Source organism: Gasterosteus aculeatus, chromosome 5 (genome assembly GCF_964276395.1).
Source record: "Gasterosteus aculeatus chromosome 5, fGasAcu3.hap1.1, whole genome shotgun sequence".
NCBI classification, from domain to species: Eukaryota; Metazoa; Chordata; class Actinopteri; order Perciformes; family Gasterosteidae; genus Gasterosteus; species Gasterosteus aculeatus.
In genome coordinates, this window is record NC_135692.1 from 15,987,804 (window position 1) to 16,010,439 (window position 22,636).

Here is a 22,636-nt window from a genome sequence, read left to right on the forward strand (position 1 = left end):
GCCGCTAGAGGCCGCTGTGTCACCGGGAAACGCGCGTCTCGCACTCGGCGGCTCTTTTTCGCTCCTCTCGTGCGGCTTTGCGTCGACGTGCAGCGGACGGGCTTCCACGTCTCCCCCGGGGTGCCGCGCCATCGGACGCCAGAGAGCCGGGAACGCAGCGCGGACGCGCTTCTTGGGAAGAGGAGCCGCCTGAACGCGGAGAGGGGGCGCGCGGGAGGGCGCGCGGAGGTCGCGGTACGGACCGCAGTGCGCGCGCGACTCGGCGCCGTGACAGTGGCCGCGTGGATTGAATTCACCCGCCGAGCTTCAGCCTCCCCGAGCGGACGGACCGGCGGACACACCGCGGAGACAGGTGAGCTCCGAACGCCGCGTGGCGTCGTTCTGGCGCGCGCGCGCGCAGCCGGAAACGTCCCCAGACGGCGACTCCGTCCTCCAGCACGCGCGCCGTACCTGCGTGACGTTTTCTGTTGACGGCGGTTTAATTGGCCCGTTTGGCCGCGGGCTGATTGCACCTTTACACACAGGTGGAAGCAATCAGCGGCCCCGCGACGCGCTTTGAAACCCATTCAAAGAATGAGCTCGTGCTCGTGACGCGACGGGCGTCGTGTGCCTGTTCGGTTCCGTTGCGCGTGCACGGATGCGTGGGAGCAGGAACTTGAACGATGAATGTCAGTTAATCCCAAATGGTTTAAACCCGAATTAAGAGAATTCAAACTACGTTTCTTGTAATATTACATTAAATGTGGGTTTATTTGTAATCGCCTTTTCATTTTTCTTCTATAAATGTTTATATTGCAACGTAAATATCGTGACCTCCTCGATCCCTGAGCTCCACAAAGCTCCTCCGGTCCCTTCATCTCCTGTAGTCGTGTCTCCTGGCACACGTATGACACACACGTCTCCACGGCGACAGCTACTGACGAGCAAATGACAATCCAACAAACTCCACACAAGGTGTGAACGCTTTCACACCCGGCGAGTTACATTTCTATTTCAGCACGACGCGGTTCTTCATTTCTGTATCTTAGAAACTGGGGCATGGGATCATCTCAAAGCCTTCTGACGCCCGGGTCACATCATCACCTTAAAATGGTTTTTAGAGGCAGTTACCAAAACCAGCCAGTGTGCGATTTGCATTTTAAACAAAGGAAAGAAAAGACATTCATTTGTGCCGATTCCTTTAAACAACAACTGGTGCGCCTTGTTTAACCGTCTCCTCGGTGGGAGACTGGATGGATCGTGGCGTGTCTCTAACCCGCTCCCTCAGACGGTGACCTCGTAGCACACTGACACGTATTCAGCGTCGCGCTGGATGTAAATGTGAATTCTCAGTTGGTTTATAGTCACTTCTCGCAGAAGTGAAATGACATTTGCATATCAAAGCACAAGCAGGTCTCAATTATAACGCCGGCCTTCTTATCGGTTCTTTTATTAGTGGGAGGTTTTCCATCAATTTCAGCTTTGGGGACGAGCAGCAGCAGCAGCAGCATCTTTGCCAAATGTGAACGCGTCAAGCTCTCAACTTCATGTCCTCCTTCGCTCGAACCTCTTTCAGTGAATATTCAACCGCAGTTTGAATGAACCCGGAGCATCAATGATCAGCGCGGTGAGGCGATAACGGGCCTCAGAGAGACCGACGACCTTGACTCTAGCGCCACCAGCAGGGAGGATTTTGATATCGGCCCCATTTAGACCTCAAACTCTCTGCTGTGCGATTCACGCAGGACGAAGATGATTTGACGTTCCGGCATCTGGTGTAACTTCTGTCTGATTCCCCGTGAGGTCGATATGCGTAACTGCGTCCTCACGTCTGTAAAGCGCCTGGTCATGTGACCTAGGATCCATCACTTTGATCGTGACAATGGTCAAACAGCAGCGTCTGATTGTGAGGAGAGACTCAGTCAATCGTTTTATCTTTTGAGAAGGACTTCAGTGCAGTATGTTGGTTTGACCACAGAGGCGCATAAACAGGCTGTTTACTCGAGATACTTGATGCCTGAGATATTCCCGACATTTTGGTATAAAAACTCGTATTGAACTGATTCCTCTGCGAGGAGCCGCCGTGCAGAGAGATGAGCCACGAGCTGCTTCCAGCTTCCTCCTTCGCTCGAACCTCTTTCAGTGAATATTCAACCGCAGTTTGAATGAACCCGGAGCATCAATGATCAGCGCGGTGAGGCGATAACGGGCCTCAGAGAGACCGACGACCTTGACTCTAGCGCCACCAGCAGGGAGGATTTTGATATCGGCCCCATTTAGACCTCAAACTCTCTGCTGTGCGATTCACGCAGGACGAAGATGATTTGACGTTCCGGCATCTGGTGTAACTTCTGTCTGATTCCCCGTGAGGTCGATATGCGTAACTGCGTCCTCACCTCTGTAAAGCGCCTGGTCATGTGACCTAGGATCCATCACTTTGATCGTGACAATGGTCAAACAGCAGCGTCTGATTCCCATTTGTTTCGTGTTTCGTGTCACGTTCTGGGACTCTTCTTCTCCCCCCCCCCCAACCATCACATGTCAGGGCCCCCGCGTCCCCGTTGGCCCACAGGAAGTGATTCGCTCTGTGAAGCTCAGACTTGTTCCTCCAGAGATTTGAGTGACATTGAATCGGGGACGTTTGTTTTCACCACGGCCGCTTCCTCTGAAGAAGAGGGACAAGGGGAGCGTTGGGGGCGGGCGGGGTAAATAAACGCTCCCCACGGGGGGGGGGGCTGTGTACCCTCTAGGTGGTACGTATACGTGACGTTTCATTCATTACAGCGGAGGGAAGGCGGCGGCGGCGGCGGCGGCGGCGGCGAGGCCGTGTGATTAGACGCCGGGCGTCGAGTGACTGACTCGTTTGTCATCACGCCGTTTGTGAAGAAAAAGGACTGTTTTTAAGCGCAGAGAGCAACAGGACACAGAGGACGAAGAACTCGACTCTCGCTGAGAGTCTCCGGGGAGCTGACGGTTAATCATTCACCATCTGAGCTCATTCTGCACACGGGGAACATACGTGACGCGCTCCTTTCCACCCATGTTCTCAGAACCGCCCGTCGCGTGTTTTCATCCGCATGCAGGGAATCTAAAACACCTTTTTATTGGTGACAACAGTCGGGCCGGGCGGCGCTTTAAAGACCTCCGCACTTCGTGGTCTGTGTTTCCCACACGCGTGTGCAGCGGCCTGGCTGCTGATGTGAGGAGAGACTCAGTCAATCGTTTTATCTTTTGAGAAGGACTTCAGTGCAGTATGTTGGTTTGACCACAGAGGCGCATAAACAGGCTGTTTACTCGAGATACTTGATGCCTGAGATATTCCCGACATTTTGGTATAAAAACTCTTATTGAACTGATTCCTCTGCGAGGAGCCGCCGTGCAGAGAGATGAGCCACGAGCTGCTTCCAGGCAACAGCAGCCGAAATAATAGCCGGTTCGTAGGAGCTGGTCGGGCTGCAGAGCTCATTGTTGTGTGAACGCTGCAATCTGTTTCCTTCTCTTCTCTCCTTTTCTCCAGCAATGACCCTGAAAGGAATTCCTCCCCCCCCCTGAAAAAGAGCAAATCTGTATTGAAGCTCTATTAATAGACCCAATTCCAGCTCCAACTTATTATTATTTTACGCATTTTCCCTTGTTGCCATGGCGAGGCACCGGGGGAAAAAGACGGAGCGCCGCTCGCGGTTGTCTTGGATACCACAGTTTTCCCTCGTAAAGTAACGAGAGGAGCTGAACCTGTGGGAGCGCCGGGTTATTTTTAGGCCACACGACCAGCTTGCATTGGTGGATTAAGACGCGTTTGGCCGCGTGTGCGCGCACGTTAACTGGCTTTAATGCAGAGCGACTTTGGGACGAGCGGTCGGCTCCTCACGTACAAACACCTGGTCCACCTCCGCTGTCATTGGTCCAGACGGGCTGAGACGCGATTTGAAAGGGAAACAAACGAGCATCTTCCCTCAATTAACCAACGAGGATCCTTGGTGATCAAATCCTTCTGCAGAGCAGCCACATGGGTTTCGTGTGCAGCGCAGCACGAAGCCAATAACTCACGGGCCTCCGTCTGTACACTGCGTCACTTATTCCCTGGAGATTTAGGGACGTTTCTAAGAGCTCAACTTTGACCTTTACTTCCGTCACTCGTCAGTTTGTTGAGGCTAGAAACGGAAAAAAAACATATCTAGAAATACAATTATAGAGCTGCATGGATGCACAAAAACACACACGCACAACACAGCCAGCTGCCTCGTGTTTTAATTGGCAGTGTGGAGATGAAGTGTGTGTGTGTGTGTGTGTGTGTGTGTGTGTGTGTGTGTGTGTGTGTGTGCTTTCCTCTATATTACGATGTTACTGTAGACAGACCGACCCAACTGCCAACTGCCAACTGCCATCACTTACCTACACGTTGCGTCTCTGGTCTTTTAATACAGCAGCACACCAGCCTCACGACAGCCCCCCCCCCCCCCCCTGCAATCGGCTTTGACCGCTCAGCGGCCGCGTTTTCCCTGTCATTCCACGGCGCAAACACGGCGTGCCACGGATAAACCCGGCGGGGGGAATTAGGGACCTGATCCGCATTGATCTGCAGAGTCCTGCAGCAGAGCTCGGCCCCCCCCCCCCGGGTTACTAAACTGATGAAGTGGCCCACACCCGACCAAAAGTCCAGGTCGGACTATTCCAAACATGAGGACATGTGGGTTAAGAGACATAGATGTGTTACATAAGCTGAAGAGGGCGAGGTAAATATAAACCACGAGCACGCTGTGGTGGTGCTACTGGGTTTTGCCCATCGCACCGCCGGTGCCTCGAGTGATGGCTATTGTCATGGCAACCAGGAATTAGCATCGCCGGATACCTCCTGCCTCCCTCATCAGATGCACTCCTCTCCTCCTCGCCATTGTTCTTGTTTGAGCTCTCCCTCCCCCACTCTTTGCCTCTCTCTCTCTCCCTCTCTCTCTCTCTCCTCCTGCCGGCCTCCTCCCATCTTTTCATCTTCCTCCCAACTGTCTGTCTCTGGTACCCTCCCTCCTCCTCCCTCCTCCTCACCCCTTAATATCTATTCACTGTGTGTGTTACAAACTTCCACCCGATTTAGAATCTCAGCACAGACGCTTGGTCTTTAACGTTCTTCTGTCCTCCTGGCGTCAAATGGATCAGTTGGAGGCACCCGGAGCTCCTGGCTGGTCCACGCGTCCACCAGAGCTCACTCGCTCCTCCCAATGGTTGCCGGCGGCTGTCTCCCTGTGGTCACGGCGCCGGAGACTGTTTGGATGTTTCCTCAGCAACCGGCTCTTCTATTCATAGCTATTGATCAAGTTAGATTGCCAATTGCCGTTTGCGCGAGCTCGTAGATTAAGAGTGGGCGGTGCACGCGCTGCCGGTCCGCGGCGATTGTGACTGGACTCCCGCGTTAACGGATGCGCTTAAAGGGCCTTTACGCAGAAACGCAGTTTATCCAACGTGGATTTAGAAACAAGTTGGTCCTGTTTATGGAACTTCTCAGAGCTCCGACCCTCCGTCCCTCGTTTGAACCTGGACTCTGCCCTCGAGGGGGTTTTGCTCATATTAACAATCAGAACTTCATCAGACTTTTCACTGCGCTCTCTTTCATTGCAGCGACCCAACAAGTTCACTGGAGGATACGGCGAGGAACCGATTCTTAAAATGCCCGTGGCGACTTCCGGCTCTGACTCCAGTAAGTGCCCTCGCTGTGTGGTATAAAAGTGTGTGTGTGTGTGTGAGAGAGAGAGACGGGAGGGGGGGAGACGTTGGTCCGCGGGCATCGCAGCACTCGGGACATGAATCCAATGTGACTCAGTGAGCCGGCCGATGCAGCGCTGAACCTCCAGCCGGAGACCCGTCGTGCCTCCAAGGATCCGCTGTGCACGTGTGCACTGACATGCACACAAACGTCTCCGATCAACGACGACGTCGTGAAGCCCACAGCGTCACATCGAGCCTCTTCTGTCGGTCTCAGTTAAAGAAAAGATCTCATTTAATATCATTTAAATACGCCATGAAGACAGGAACTGAGACGCGGCGCACCTCGCGTTGCCAAAAGTAAACTGGCGCGGAGCCATGCGGCCACGCGTGTCCTCCTCACGTCAAAGATTGAAAAGACACAGCCTGAGAAACCAGGCGTCCAACAAAGCTCCGTGGCGTTCTGACGGGTGGTTTCTTCTTTTAACGGGCTGTCGCTCCGTCAGGATTTGTACACCAGCCGAGTCTGGAGTCTGGAGGCCATTTTTAGTGACTCACAGTAAATTTGTTCCTACGAACGGACGCGTGAATTTACTTCAAACGCGGCGTTTTCAGAAAGGCTATTTTTGCAGATGACGGGAGAAGAGAAAGAGGGAGGAGCTTAAAGTATCTCAGTAGAGAACGTGGAGAACCGAGCCTCCTCCTACCAGCCGGCCCTTCGCTGCTCTTTCCCCCACGGGGAGGAAAACCGCCCCGCCTCCTTCCTCCTCCTCGTAGGGAAAGCATCATACTTTCCTCCCTCTTTCTTTCCTAACACCCCCCTCCTCCCCCCCCCCCCCCAGCACACACACCCATTTTCTCATGCACACAACACTCTGCCGTCTCCATTCATTCATGTGGAGGCGAAGACGCTCAGCCAGGCGTAGCTTCTACACGAGAGCAGGTGGAGAGGGAGGAGAGAGCGAGGAGCTGCTCCACCAGAACGAGGAGAGGATCAGGTGCAGAGAGAGGAGGAGACCTGGGTGTTTGGCGGTGTTGCTGTGAGTGCGCGTGTTGTTCGCCATGGCTGGCAGCCTGTTCGGGAGGCTCTCCCTGGAGGAAGAGGACTCGGCCAACTCCCTGGAGGGCCTGGATATCAGAGAAGGTAAGAACACGGGCCCCCCGCCCGCTTCCCGACGCCAGGACCTCTGCAGCCTACTCGTCCGCCCGCCGGGTTAGGGAAGGACGCGCTCTACGGAAGCCGCGTGGAAGCAAAGAGAAAGGCGAATCCCTGTTTAAACGCAGCGGCGCAACGTGCTGATGGGAACAAGGGGGGAGGTTTGGCGGCTATTTGGTGTTTTTAAATTTGGATCGCACCTGCTCCCGATGTGATGAAGATGAGCAGAGACAGATCAGGACCCAGGGGAGCATGTGGTGTGCAGGAATCTGAGGCGGCAGACTACAAGAGACAAGAAGAGACTGACAACACGCCACATATTCTCCTATATAAGTTACAGCAAGAGGACGCAGGAGGAGACGCTGGAATGCACTTTGATAAGTGAAGATAAGAAGTCCTTAAAAGATGAGCAAGTACATGTTGTTGCGTTGGGTGATAACGTGAGCTCTCCCTGCATGGGGTAGAAACTACATTGCATCCATTATTGATGGAGTTCATAAATCCTTCATGCTATTCTACGCGGTAATATGGTCCGTATCTATTTGTGGTCGCTTTAGCGCTTACATCTACTTGTTGTCACGTCGCATTAGCTCGGATCAGAAGCATCATTACTTCGTCGCCCGGTCGGCAGCTTGTCACACAGTAGATCACGTTGCAGGACATCCTCGGCTCCGCGACGAGGCTCGACAAGACAGCGGCGACAGCCGTGATGAATCACAACTTCCGTCAAAGCATTTGCCTCCCGTCTATCAGTTCAGTGTGTGTGTGTGTGTGTGTGTGTGAGAGAGAAAGAGACGCCGAGGGGAACATGGAGGAGGACCTCTGCGTTGTACATTCAGGGCGGGTAGGTGGGAGGTCATTCATATGCAGCAGCGTTCTGATCACAGCGAGCACGCTCGAAAGCGTCAGACTCACAACCTTCAAATATCACTTTCACCCCCCTCTACACACACATACACACACACACACTCTCTTCCTCACACTATGAGAGGAATGTTGTGTGTTCCTGCTGGACTAATGAAGCCGTGTTCAAACACACATGATGGATCATTGAGTGCGATGCGCTGGTGGGATTAAGCCGTCAAAGATAATTGCCTGGTTTCCAGAGAACGGGGCAGTTTAATTCAGTGCCGGCTGGGGGGGGGGGGGGGGTATAACGCGGTGACACCGGCAATTACTTCATCCGTATCGTGACCCGGCAATCTCTGTTTGCTTCTTCACTACCTGCTGCCGGGGAAACAAACAAACTGTGCTAACTGTGCTAGCGGCGAGTTCAGTCCATCAACCTGTTTGTGTCAGCCCCCCCGTCCCCCCCCCCCCCCAAAAACGATCACTCGCCCCGACTCTCCGCGGACAGAGGTGTGATGGGACCTGCTGAGACAAGCGTCGCTATGGCGACGGGACGGCTCAGACCAACTGAGTCCCTCGTCGTGCCGTTTGGGAGGAGGTCAGTTACAGTTTGCGAAGATGAGAGTTGCTGCTTTCTTTCCCGTTTCCTTGATGATACAAAGGGCCTCAGCCTTCACAGAACAGGGTTTTAATTACGTTGTTTGATGACGTGCTGTTTTATTTATATTATATTTATATTTGGTGCTTCTGAAGAGCTCGATGCTTCAGTCACAAACGATTATAATCGCATATAACATCTACTCCGGTCTCAGAAACTGCTCCACCCCGATCTAAGGATGGTCTGTCTCCACCTGAGGGACTGGTAGTAATTATATGGAGCTGGAGAGCAGTGAGCATGAAGTATTTAATAGTGTCTGTCAGGGCCCGAGAGTATTTTATGACATGCTTTTGGCATTTTTAAATAGTTTCAGTGTCAGCAACAAGTCTTTTCTGTCATTTTAATGGAGAAATAAAACTGCAGTAACTTCGATGGAAAAACAGGAATATCAATGAGTTTTTCAAGAGACGCTGCTTAGAAATCCTTCGGTGTATCCAGAGGTAAAAGCCGGTGTGATTGCTGCACGCTGAGGAGCTTAACGTTGACCGCAGCATCTGAAAACACCTGATTAACGACGAGCCGGTCACGGCGCCACCGACTGTCAATTTCCCCCTCGGGGGGGTCTGGCTTCACAATGAATTTAAAGTACATTTTCCAGACTGACTGAAGTGTGTTTCAGAAAACACGACGACACCACCTGCTGCTTTGAGATCATTATGGAGTAATAGAGAGAGTTTTGTGTTTGAGAATCATAGAAAGAAGTTAAATCACCAATATTGCAAACACTTAGTTTAGTTTACTCCCTCACGGGTTCTTTTGCTTCCACGTGCGTGAAAATACTCTGCGTTTGATATTAAAGTGGTTTTAATCAATATGTGGCATCAAATGACAACATGAAGATACCGAATGTACCTTCAGCAACACTCCCGTCATGCTCGTCAAATATCTCTGCGATGCGCATTTACGCAAAGCGTTTGCTATATTTGCATTGAAGGAGTTCATCTCATGACCTTCACCAGACCAGATTGTTTTTATTGGCAGAAAGTAGAGTCAGCTGCTGTCCCCTGTGTTCACGTCCCGAGAGGATCCCTCCCCCTTTCCCTCCCCTCCGCGTTTCCCCATCCTCCGGTCCATAGCAACAGGACAACCTTCTCTAAGTGCCGGCTGAGAGGTCCGTGTTCCCCGCTGCGCTCCGTCCACAAACAACAACAGCCCAGAAGGTTCCACGTTGAGTTGAGTGTAAAGCTCAAGTTCGCTCGGATGAGACTCTTTTTAATGTGTTTACATCTGCTCCTTTTTAACGGGAGTCTCATGTGTTTACACGTGCTCCTTTTTAACGGGAGTCTCATGTGTTCACACGTGCTCCTTTTTAACGGGAGTCTCATGTGTTTACACGTGCTCCTTTTTAACGGGAGTCTCATGTGTTCACACGTGCTCCTTTTTAACGGGAGTCTCATGTGTTTACATGTGCTCCTTTTTAACGGGAGTCTCATGTGTTCACACGTGCTCCTTTTTAACGGGAGTCTCATGTGTTTACATGTGCTCCTTTTTAACGGGAGTCTCATGTGTTTACACGTGCTCCTTTTTAACGGGAGTCTCATGTGTTTACATGTGCTCCTTTTTAACGGGAGTCTCATGTGTTTACATGTGCTCCTTTTTAACGGGAGTCTCATGTGTTTACATGTGCTCCTTTTTAACGGGAGTCTCATGTGTTTACATGTGCTCCTTTTTAACGGGAGTCTCATGTGTTTACATCTGCTCCTTTTTAACGGGAGTCTCATGTGTTCACACGTGCTCCTTTTTAACGGGAGTCTCTTGTGTTCACACGTGCTCCTTTTTAACGGGAGGCTCATGTGTTCACACGTGCTCCTTTTTAACGGGAGTCTCATGTGTTCACACGTGCTCCTTTTTAACGGGAGTCTCATGTGTTCACACGTGCTCCTTTTTAACGGGAGGCTCATGTGTTCACACGTGCTCCTTTTTAACGGGAGGCTCATGTGTTTACACCTGCTCCTTTTTAACGGGAGTCTCATGTGTTTACACCTGCTCCTTTTTAACGGGAGTCTCATGTGTTTACACCTGCTCCTTTTTAACGGGAGTCTCATGTGTTTACATGTGCTTCACGCTCACCTTGGAGATGAATTCTTCCATTCTTTAGTAGTGGATGCAAGAGAAAAAGTAGTATTTCCTCTTTTCAATCCTTTTCCCTAAAGCTTGAATGGCAGTTTTCTCTTATTAATACTGTTGACTGCGACCCGTCTGGTCTCTCTGGGATCTTTCATTACGCTAAAGAACGAGATGTATGAAACTAGTCATTCTCATGAACATATGGAGTTAACCCTGTACGATGTACTCACTTTACGCTCGTCTGCACTCTGGCTCTCATTTAGCTCTCATAAGCCCCGCCCCTCCGCTCCACGGCGTTCCTGATGGTATCACGTTACCGCGTGGAGTATCGGGGGTTTACGGCAGGGTCACTGGAGCGAAACGTGACTTCGCCTGAAGCTCTCACCTCTAGAGGCTCAGAGGATAGAAAAGTCTAATTGAGTATTTTATCACGCAAAGTATCTTCCTGTCTGAACGATTGACCCCATGTTGTCTTTTGCTGATGCATCCAGTGAATATATTCATTATATGTAATATATATATTAATTATATATCTGTACAGGAAGGAGAAAGACAAAGAGCACAAAAGGAGGACGTGTTGGATTCTTAATGATCTCTATGAATAATAGAACGATGCCGTGTTTTATTCTGCGGTGCCTTTAGCACCTTCGGGTGAGTCCTGTGAAACCATCGATATCCTTGACGCACAGCAGGGAGCCGGGGAACGATTTGAACGTCTGCTTGGGGCTTGAGTCGAAGTGGAGAGGAGAACAATGAGGAAATATGAGCGCATTCCCCACACGTCTACTAACAACGGGAAAAGTTAATTATTTGTCTGGCAGGCGCAAATCTGGAAAATAGAAGAAACGTAAGGCGTATTAGTCTAATTAGCTTAATGTATTTCCTCCGGCTTTCTTTTAATGAGGAGGACACACCGCGCTGCACAGAATATCAACTTGAAACAAGAGTTTGATCATAAAAAGGATAATTATGAGTGGATTAGAGAACATTTCCGGTTTGAGTTGATAGTGTTGGAGTCCAAAAATGTAATTCTGTTTATTTATATTGTCAATAGAGCAGGCTGAATGAAACCTTCTGGGCTACAGAGACATAGTCATGACACACAAATTGTCCCAAATGGAGGCCAGAGGCCTGTGTGGTGGATCGCCAGGAACGTCTGTTCAGACCACGAACTGCTTGTGGCTCCCGGAGCACATGTGTGTGTTTGTGTGTGAGGACGTGTGCACATGAGGGAGGGGGTTGGGAGTCATGGATGAAATATACTGTCATTTCTGACAGAAATAAGGGGCGAGGGGGGGGCGAGGGGGGGCTCCGTCTAATCGTTTGGTCACGTAGTATAAACTACTGTAAATGTGCTGCTCACTCTCTCTTCTATTCAGTGATTATCCGACGGCTAACTTGAATATCTGCTTTCCCTGTGTGTGTGTGTGTGTGTGTGTGTGTGTGTGTAGCCATGCACCAGGCCCTGGACACACTAAGTGACAGCACAAGCTCCACCACTGCCAACGACCTGGACCTCATCTTCCTCAAGGGCATCATGGAGAGCCCGGTGGTGAGAACAGCACCAGTCCGTGTGAGCGTACAGACATCCAGAGCTTGTAGCTGTAACAACAAGTACCAACAACCCAACAGAACGGGCTGGTCACATTCAGATTGGAATACAGAATATAAGCTGCAGAAATAAGGATGTTTTACGCATGCAAATTTACAACTTAAGTGCATTTTTGTCTGAATCATCATTTGCATGTTTCCTTTTCCCGCCTTCACGCCGACCCGTAACTTCTAACAAGTCATTGTTCATGTTTTCACAGAGAAAGAATATCCTCACTTTACATATGAATCGGATTTAATTTCTGCTTCTAACAAGAACCCTTAAAAGGGAAATTAAACAAAATAAGGAAACTGTCCTCGCCATATTAATGATGTTGCTTCACAGCAGAATTCAGATGAAAACCCGAATGCAAATATCCAATTAGCAACTCCCCTCTTAGTCAGTGGCCCGATTCCCAACACCGATTCCCGCGGCTTTGACTCATTTCATAACTCTCCTCTGCGGTTTCATGTCAGAAGCTTGAGAAGAATCTAATTCTGAAGCTCAAACTCAAAGGGGATAAAACAGGCAAAGATATTTCTTGGCAATTACCTGTAATATAATAATAATAATAGAAGACATCTGCCTGTCTGAGGGGCTGTTGAAGGTGTCAGTGAAGCAGAAAGCTTGTGATGTGCTTTCATTCAGCACATCAGGGAAGTTATTCCAAGAGCACTCAGACGTTGTCTGTTTGTATAGAAGAAGAATAACCACGGGTAAAACAGTAAAGCCGAATATGAGGATAATACTTCCACACTATTCTGACCTTTCAAACCACATCTGAGCCACAGTCGGGAGGGAGGAGAGTGGATGACGTCATCTCCCCGCTTCTTCCCAAAGGCACAATTTCACAACACGCCGCTGACCACGTGTGCTCGATGCATTCTGTGCCTTTTCCTTCGTGGTTCGTGCATGAATCATCCGTTCGGGTATCGCATTCGTCTCTCCCGCGGAGATGAATCGCTCCTCCGGGCAACGTCTCAGAGACTCAGAGGTGAAACGTGGGCGTTCTCCTCCGGTGATCCAGAGGCCTTTCTGATCAGGACCTCTGAAGATGGAAAAGTCCACGGGGAGCAGCGAGGAGCACGCTGCTTAATGCAGAACCTGCTACACGCGTCCCTACCTGTCAATTGGTTTTTAATGAAGAGCTATGTGCGTGTCCATGCAATGGACGTCGGCCAGCATCACCATAGAAGATTAGTCTGCTGACGCGAGCTACGCGTCAACGCGCCTTCATCAAGGGTTTGCTGTGATTTCCAGCTTGACCCCCTGGTGGGTCTATAAATGCTCACTTAATGCGCTGCGAGTATAAATAAAGTCATAACAGGGGGACGCAGTGTGTGCATGCGGCACGGCCACTTCAGTGAATTGTCCTGATTGCACCACACTCGCTGCAGAACGATGCAATCAGCCCGACCTGACTGATGACTGTGAAGGATGAACAGGCGCCCGCCATCATCACGCACGAGGGCCCCAGCAGCGCTGCGTTGTCAGCCGCTAATGCTGGGGAGTCTCTGACGGAGACTCTTGATACCTTCAGCCTTCAGACATTTAGTGTGGAACACTTCATTTGACCCTAATTTCAGGCTGGAGATGAGCTGCAGATTCCCAAATGATCAATTCTGCTTTCATACAAACCAGTTTGTGCGAAACATATTTGTTGTTGTGTGATGTTGGAGTGGTGAAAATCAGAAATCATGCACAAAAGCCTGTGCGCTTTATTTCGTGCACATGGCGCTGACCACAAAGAAGCGTCCTGTAAGTAAGTAGTAAGTTTAAGTAACATTACCTTCCAGCAGCCACCGTCAGAAACAAGGTGTATTTACTGCAGCAGCCACTGAGCTTTAGAGCTGAAACGTGATACGCTGGAAAATACTAGAATTAAATCAGAAATCCATATGTACTATTTACTGGAGATTCAGAATACAATCATGACAATGCTTTGTCATTCTCTATTATCACAGAAGTCCCCATTAGCCCTCGTGGCTGAGATGTCCATGTGGGGACAAATAAGAAGAGTAATGTCCTGCAACTATAATGAAATAAAGCCTCAGCTGACAGTGCTCGGCAGATAGTTTCTATCAACAACCCTGCACTGTTTTGACATTATGAAAACACATTGTTGAGATTATTATTCATGTTAGAACTAATAAAAGTCCCTCAACGTGTATCTTAAGGATTTAAACCCAATCTATGGTTATGTATACGTGTGTGTGTGTATATATATATATATATATATATATATATATATGACTTTATCCTTTCCCTTCTGGTTCATTCTGTGTCTTTCACCTGCTACCAGAGATGTGAAGTCACGTCAAACAACCTCTGCGTCCGTGGAGGCAGAGAGGGAGAAAGTGAAGAATGAATGTTCCCTGAAATATTGATGTTTCACAGCAGCAAACCGAAAAACACCTGGCGAGTGAGGGATTTGACCCGAGTTTGTGTTGGTTTTGTTTGTTTTCTGTTTTATTTCATTCGGGTTTATGAGTTCAGTGTGTGTGTTGCTCCCAGCAGGGATTTGGCTTCAGGTTGCTTTTTGTTTGTTTGTTATCGTGCCGTCAATAGAAATTCAACCGTCCTGCAGAAGGCAGAAGACACGTGATATAGTTCAGCAAGGTGCATCAACACTGAGAAGGTGACCAGGAGGAGAGACGCAGATCCCTTTTCTGAGAGACTGGTAGCAGCAAATCAGGAGACCCAGGCCCCTCGAGCTTATGGAGAGCGACCCCGAGGTCACATGTGTTTTGTCTTCACTAAATCCCAGGCCCATGAGCAGTTTGAGGAGCCCAAGCTGGAGGCAGTGAGGGAGAACAACGTGGAGCTGGTCCAGGACATCCTCAAGGAGCTCAACCCGCTCGCTGCCAGGAGCCGGGCAGTGGACGAGCTGGTCCGCATCCTGAAGGAGCCTCACTTCCAGGTCCTCCATCTCACAGCAAACCAAAGCTTTTTGATGATTATGATGCATGTTTTGCTGACATGGATTGTTGGATGCATGTGGCGCTAAACTATTTGTTCTACTATTTGGTCGAGGACACGGGGTTCGACAGTATAGCACGATCCCGCTATCGTTGTAGAAGAAGAATACACCCTGATTGTTGATGCCGTCATCAATGTTTGTGTCACCCGCTCTGCTCACAGTCCCTCCTGGAGACTCATGATTCGGTGGCGTCCAAAAACTACGAGACCCCTCCCCCCAGCCCGTGTTCCTTCATGGACGCAGCCCTCAACAACCAGCCTGTCCCCCCAGACGCGGTCAGGATGGTGGGCATCCGGAAGGTGTCTGGCGAGCACCTCGTAAGTCTTCCCTGTTAATGAGCATCCGGTTCTAGTCAGTGAAGCAGGGTAGACAGCTCATAAAGCACCTTAATAAATAGGATTTGGGGTTTGGAAGCAACACTTCCACCCAGGATAATGGGGTTATTTAAAATAATAGTTGTGGAAAAAGTCACAATTTATTTGGTCGAAAAAAGTCATCAAAATAAAAGTAAAAAAAAAAATTGGTCTAGAACTATTATCAAAAAATATGTTTTAAAAAATGTCAAAATGTCATCTTAAAAAATATTTTGGCAAAAAAAAGTCACAGAAAAAAATAACTAAATATTTGAGGAAAAATGAAAAAAATAATTTGGTCAAAAAATATTTTAGCAAAAATGTCACAAAAAATATATTGAGTCAAACAAAGTAATCTAAGTAAAGTTTAAATATACAAGGTCAAAAAATTTATTTAAAAAAACTGCCCAAAAAAATGTCAAAATATATTTGGTTTTAAAATTAATAACTAATTAAATAATTGATGTTATTGTTCACCCACTTAACAACAGATTTTTGTGTTTTGATGCATGTGTGCAGGGAGTGACGTTTCGAGTGGAGAACGGCGAGCTGGTGATAGCCAGGATCCTTCACGGCGGCATGATTGACCAGCAAGGTCTGCTCCACGTGGGGGACATCATCAAGGAGGTGAACGCCAAGGAGGTGGGCAACGACCCCAAAGTGCTCCAGGAGATGCTGAAAGAGGCCAGCGGCAGTGTGGTGCTGAAGATCCTGCCCAGCTACCAGGAGCCACACACACCGAGACAGGTCAGCTGGGGGGGGGGACACAGGACATCAGAGCAATGGCTGCGTGTGGTCAGTGAGGGTCAGTCAACTAGCCCAAGACTAAAATAGCTCAACTACTGTTGGATTTATTATTCTGACGTTCTTCGTGCCCAGAGGACGTCCCCTTGACATCTCTGCTAGTGATCGGGGTGAAACATCGGGGTGAAACATCACTCCGATCACCAGCGGCATCGTCTTGTTACATCATTCTCTTGGCTCCGCATTAGCCAAGATAATTCCCTCAGCGTGTAGAGGAACCTTGTCGTCTTTGAGTATTCATCTGCAGATTGACATATGGATATTCAGTGGTTGTTTGGTCAGTGCAGACTTCTTTGTCAGAAGACATTTCCAGAGTGCATCATTAAAGGACCTTTGCATTGTTTACCGCAGAGTCTTCAGAGAGCCCACTTGAACACTTGCCACCACCAGTTGGAGATATCAAACAGGGATTTGGCTGCGCTCACGCGTGGGTGAGCGGCGTACGGTGTGAGGAGTTGTTGGTAAAAGTTCTCTGGGTGTAATCCAGCCGCCTCCAGCTTTGCCGCCGCGCGGCGACTAAACTCGAACCGACAGCTCCCGTTGGCCGTTAGGGGCCGAGTGTCACTGCGGCGGAGCAGTCGAGGCTGGCAGCCTCTTCGTGCATCAGCTCAGCAAGTGTATGGGGGGGGGAGGGGAGGGGGGAGAGGGTGGGATGGTTGTCATGACTACAGATTTTGGCTCGCTGTCTCTTTATTTCTCTGTCTGTCTCGCTGTCCATCTGTCTGTCCCGTCAGTGGGGGTCGGTACACCGGTGTGGTTTATGAGCTCAGCCGTGCAGCCTTGAGATGTCGGGGGAAAGCGAGCGGAGAGATGGAGTAGACTTTAAGTGCTCGAGGCTGCTTGACAGTGCCGGGCACTTACTCATCCAATCCATCTGCACTACGTCGTGTACTGTTCATCCTCCACACCGGAGGCAGCGTACACATTCAGTCCCAGCTTGTTTATTCAGTCGAATGTGTCTTTTTTCAATCAATCGGTTGTGACATCCATTGCGTCTTTCGCCGTTCAGGCCTTTGTCAAGTGTCACTTTGACTACGACCCATCCCACGATAATCTGATTCCCTGCAAAGAAGCCGGGCTGAGCTTCAACAGCGGAGACATTCTGCAGATTTTCAACCAGGAGGACCTCAATTGGTGGCAGGTTGGTGTTTCCCGAGATGTGCAACGTTTCTGTGCATCAATTCCGCTTTTATTCACCTGCATGTTATTCTTTGTGTGGCCCCACAGGCCTGTCACATAGAGGGAGGCAGCGCAGGTCTGATCCCGAGCCAGCTGCTTGAGGAGAAGCGGAAAGCGTTTGTGAAGAAGGACTCGGAGCTGGCGACCGCAGGTACTCAAACACGCCGGCGACAAAGACAACGTCTGTTGTCCTCTCCAACATCGCGCAAACACTTCCTGTCGTCCTCCCCGCTCTCCGCTCCGTTACCGCGTCAGTGAGCGCAGGAGAACTGGTGTCGAGCATCGCCGTGACGCACGCCGCCGGCTTCCAATCTGCTTGCGATTTAGCCGCAGGGTCTAACCTTCACAAACAGCCCTCCTGAGTTTATTGAAGCGGGGCGTTAAGAGCCCCGCGAATCAAAACCCGATCGGCGGCTCTCTCATGAGGTGTGGGGTGGAAGGAGGCTGTGCAGAAACAGGTGGTGAGTCACAGCTAGCAGGATGCCCTTTACTGGGGAGGGAGGCGACCGCCCCACCGTACTGCCCTTGGAGCCTGGGAAGGACACATCTGTTCGCCGGCACGCGCTTCACATATCACATCAACTGAGAGCGTGATTTGAATCATCGGGTGCAATTCACCTGGTCCAATTCATACATTTAGTCAAATGTGTGTATTTATTCCTGTGGCTGTGAGTCACAGCTTGATGGGTTGGATTCAGACATGATGTCATGTTTGCTCCTCTTCTCGTCTCCGCTCATGCAACATGCTGCCTGACAGGCTACACAAGCCGCCATATTGATCAGCCAGCGAGCAGATCGCCTTGTCACAGGTGTCACAGTGCCACCTAGTGGTTCTGTTCCCTGAACGCCGTCCCCGAATCACCCCGCGGTGCACTGACAGACTTTGAATGTGTGCTTTGTTGCCGTTCGTCTCAGGTCCTCTGTGCGCCGGGATGGGCAGTAAGAAGAAGAAAAAAATGATGTATTTGACGACCAAGAATGCCGGTAGGTCACCTCACAAAGTCCAATGTCACAGCCTCGTTTTCTATTGCGTGCGGCTCCCCAACCACCAAGTTTCTGACTAGAGTTCGATCGCCACGAGCTGCGGATATACGAGGAGGTTGCCAAAGTCCCGCCCTTCAGGAGGAAGACGCTGGTTCTGATCGGTGCGCAGGGGGTCGGCCGTCGCAGCCTAAAGAACAAGCTGCTGGTGTCGGACCCCCAGCGGTACGGCACCACCACGCCCTGTGAGTGCAGCCCGCCGCCGCCACGCGGAAACACCCGCCACGCAAAATCCCCCTCATCCGTTTGTGTTGTTAGTGTTTGCTGCACTGCTGCACTGCAAGTCGCATTTCTTTTTTTTTTTTTTATCCTTTAGTCACCTGCAGAAAACCAAAGGTGGATGAGAGGGACGGCCAAATGTACTCCTTCATGAGCCGCGGCGAGATGGAGTGCGACATCAAAAATGCTCGCTTCTTGGAGCACGGCGAGTACGACGGGAACCTCTACGGCACCAAGATCAACTCCATACACGAGGTGATAGAAACGGGGAAGATCTGCATCCTGGACGTCAACCCGCAGGTAGATGCTGCTCCTCTCCGACGTTTGTCCCAAAGGATTTCCTTCATGCCGCATGTTGCATGTGCACGACATGCCGCTCACCAACCACAGTGACCTATTGATTGCGTGTCTGTGTCTTTGCCGGCTGTGATGCAGTGAATTGTGGTTGTTTTCTTGTCAGGCCCTAAAGGTCTTGCGGACGTCAGAGTTCCTGCCTTACGTTGTCTTCATCGAAGCGCCCGATTTTGAGGTTCTCAAAGATATGAATAAGTCTGCGATTGAGTCGGGAGTTGTTACCAAACAGCTAACGGTAAGCGTGGTTCCTGTTATACTACGACAAACAGGCTGATTACACGTTTACTACGTTCTGACCTCATTGGATTTATTCTCACCCCCCCGAGGGGCTCCCCGCAGGACTCTGACTTAAAGAGGACGGTGGACGAGAGCGAGCGCATCAAACGGGCCTACGGACATTACTTCGACCTGTGCATCGCGAACGACGGGCTGGACGCGGCGTTCCGCGGCCTGCGCTGCGCTCTGGACAGACTGTCGACGGAGCAGCAGTGGGTCCCCGTCAGCTGGGTCTTCTGAAAGCCCCCCCGCAGCGAGGTGCCGGGTCCCACGGGTCGAAGGTCGGGGCTCCACGTTGAGCGTTTCTGTACAAAAGTGTTCCTCTGTTGAGCCCGATGTCCAGTTGTCCTTTGTCGGAATTTGGAGGATTTTTATTAATGTTTGTTGAGAAGCATTTAGATGGGTTATGAGGTCCGTGCAATAGCGTGTGTGTGTGTGTGTGTGTGTGTTTTCATCAGTGTGAAATAGACGTAGAGTAAAGGAACAGCGCTCCGTTGAAGGATACTTTTTAGCCTTCCCTACTGTGTGTAGTGTAATGTTTACATTGGGTTGCTAGGACAGAATTGTGAAGGAAATATACCAAATGTTTGGGACAAAAAGTCCATATTTTACCATTTGATCATAGTGTGATTGTGTGCGCTCATAAGTGTGCTTTATATTATCTCACCACTAATTTGACAACCAAACAGCAATAGCTCATTTTAAACACAAACATACACGTGCGGCACATTTGCTCGTATACAACAGCACATTTTGTGTTGATCTTCGGTCTGGATTGCTTTTGTGTCCATTGAATGCGTTTTTCATTGAACATTTGATTTTCCAGTGTGAGTGACACCCGGCCGACGGCTCCATCCGTTGTCTTTGTAGCACTGAACGAAGAATTAAGACACCACTGAAGAAGTAGCCTGCACTGATTGTATGAACGGAGGCAAACAAACAACGAAAGGAAGCTGAAAACCGTTTTCTGTTTTTCATGTACAAAGAGTAACGTTTTTATCAGTGGTTTCAAATTCTCACTTACTTTTGCCTTAAAATGGTTCAGAAGCCAAGGAAATACTCTCATCACTGTACATGTTTCTTCTTAGAATTTAGAGAAAAATAATACTGGCAACACTGATATATTTATTTAATTTCCCTCAAACTTGTAAGTACTGTATTGTAATAAAGACTATAAAGTATCACTCAAGAAACATTCGGTGGCTCCGTGATTCTGCTGCCACCAAAACAACACTTTTCCTTTTCATGATAAGTAAAAAAAACGTCCTATTGAGAGAATGTTGCTGCACTTTCTAGTTAAAAGTGCAGCAGAAGCACCCGGACGCGACGACGTTAGCTGGTGGCGGCGCGCTGCGGCTGGGGGGGCCCGCGGGGGCTCGGCGAGGTCGGGCGCGGACGTCCTGTGGATGTCGCCCAGTGATGAGGAGCCAGAGGCAGCGTTATCGGGTACATCTCGTAGGCGGGGGGCGAGCCCCCCGGCCAGACGCCCGTCAGCTTGGGGTCAAACTGCAACGAAATAAAAAGGGAAGTCAACACAATTCCAACTTTAAAAACAACACACGGCATTTTTTAACGTGGGAATAGTTATTTTGGGGAAAGATTGGCTTTCTTGCTCCAGAGTCAGATGAGAAGATCCGCAGTCTTCCGAACCCACCAGTGAGTACGGTGGTGGGGGGTCCACAGTGCTGTACCGAGGGGGGAACCTGTCGTAATGTCTCTCCTCATCCGTCTGACCGTCAGGCCGCGACACCGTGCTCAGCCCCGGAGGGGAGCCGGCGCCTGGCGGCGGCGCCGTGGCGACGGCGGTTCGTTTTCTCCTGGCGCGCACATAGAAGCAGAGGAGCACCGCGGCGATGGACACCACCAGGGCCGGGAACCTAGGAGCACACTTCCATCATTTCAAGTCCTCTGTGTCACGCGTTGAGCAGAACCTTCTGGGCTTTTATGAAACTACTCACACATATTGGCAGATATTCACCGTCATGGCTGGAATTGAGGTCAATTTGGTGACATTAATGTGAGGGGGGGGTCAAAAACAATACAATCATGTGAGAAAATGAACTTTCATTGAATGTCAATTTTTGAAATAGAATAATGTCCGTTGACTAATAGATACGACATTAAGAATCTGTTTTGAAATGCAATTAAACTGTGATTGTGTGTAAAATGGCGTGCTGACTGAAACCGTCGAGTGGGTGTGAGCTACAACCGTCTTCATCACACTCTAAACAATCGTTCCAGGTTTAAAGGCCTAAAATGATCCTTCAGCTTTTCGCCCACAATGATCCCGCTCTACAAACGCGTCACGCTATAAAACCTTCCCGCTGCTCGTGTATACGCGTAAAAGTAGTTTCATTCTAACGTGTGTTACCGTGGCGATGCAGACGTATATCACACGACAGTCGGCTGAGTCTTTACCTTTATCTGAGAATCCAGACACACACAAACGGTCCTTCCCTCAGCAATCAGAAGATGATGTGTCACTGAGGGAAGGGCACAACCTGAGGAGCTTTTACAGCATTATGGTCCTTTTTAAAGAGACACGGGGCGTGGAGGTGTGCTCCTGCGTCCTGCATATTTCCTGTTGTTGCCTAAAACCAAATCAAGAACTGACGAAAGATTCCTGAAGCCTCCTGATTCCTGAGCCACGTGTCCGTGACGTCGATGGATGGAGAGTCGGGGGCCTCGTCCTTCCCTCCTCTTCTCTGCAACATGGCAACAAGAAAACGACAAGGACGCTACCAGCGCACAACACGGGGGTCCTGAAACGAAGGAGCAGCTTACAGCGACCATGACCACATGACCACATCAAATCCAAATCACAGCTTCGGAATCAGAAAAGTGCAAACCTCATTTTAAAGGTGGAGAACGTGTTGTTTTGTAGCAGTCGTACAGGTCAAAGGGAGCTATTTTTATCTCATCTGCGCATCACACGGACACAAAGGAAGTCTCTCAGGAAAACGTAATCAATGAATTACAAAGCTGCACAATCCCAGAGTCTCCAACAGAGGACTTTTACTGTAGAGACTCAATGGTGGCTCAAGGTTTAAACTTTTATGGCACACGGCCACATGAACGGTAATAGACCCCGAGGCAGTAAAGTAAAAGTAACCAGCGGCGTGATGAATAGACAAGAATGGGCCTCCTGTGAAATATGTCAATTATGGAACAATAAACAAAGAGAACAGATTTCACACGTTTGGACTTTTCTGAAGAGCATAAAGCTTGCCTCCCAGCGCGGGCCAGGCAGAGCGCTCAGCGCCTCATCCACCCGCTCAAAGCAGCAGACGTGACGTGAAGCACGAATCATTGACTCTGCTGTCACTACTGATCATCAAAAGTTCTTTTCATGGGCTTAGTTGGGGGGTCGCTGTCTTGTCTTGATTTAAGAGTTAGGTAAGGGGGGCAAGCAGGACGTGCCGAGCAGGCAGACACG

General features: G+C 49.8%; 2 protein-coding genes across 5 annotated transcripts; one reads left to right on the forward strand and one right to left on the reverse strand.

Moving 5' to 3' along the window:
* The first annotated feature begins 21 nt into the window (after positions 1-21).
* On the forward strand, positions 22-20,393 carry mpp2b (MAGUK p55 scaffold protein 2b). Of its 4 annotated transcripts, none has more exons than XM_040176790.2 (13): positions 22-352; positions 5,590-5,668; positions 11,855-11,955; positions 14,762-14,914; positions 15,136-15,291; positions 15,847-16,074; positions 17,141-17,272; positions 17,359-17,461; positions 18,226-18,294; positions 18,375-18,536; positions 18,668-18,870; positions 19,031-19,159; positions 19,264-20,393. In XM_040176790.2, exons 2-13 carry the CDS (start codon positions 5,638-5,640, stop codon positions 19,438-19,440), a joined length of 1,644 nt encoding a protein of 547 aa, XP_040032724.2. In that variant the 5' UTR covers positions 22-352; positions 5,590-5,637; the 3' UTR covers positions 19,441-20,393. The 4 variants fall into 4 exon arrangements, with proteins under 4 accessions (XP_040032724.2, XP_040032723.2, XP_040032720.2 ...); XM_040176789.2 differs by having other exon boundaries at positions 64-352; positions 11,855-11,976; XM_040176786.2 differs by lacking the exons at positions 22-352; positions 5,590-5,668 and adding an exon at positions 6,539-6,817 and having other exon boundaries at positions 11,855-11,976.
* On the reverse strand, positions 19,639-21,184 carry LOC144408033 (uncharacterized). Its single transcript, XM_078103804.1, has 3 exons — positions 21,159-21,184; positions 20,855-21,077; positions 19,639-20,706 (listed from the first exon to the last, which is right to left on the reverse strand). The coding sequence occupies exons 1-3, from the start codon at positions 21,182-21,184 to the stop codon at positions 20,533-20,535; spliced, it is 423 nt and encodes a 140-aa protein (XP_077959930.1). The 3' UTR covers positions 19,639-20,532.
* Between the last annotated feature and the right edge of the window lie 1,452 nt (positions 21,185-22,636).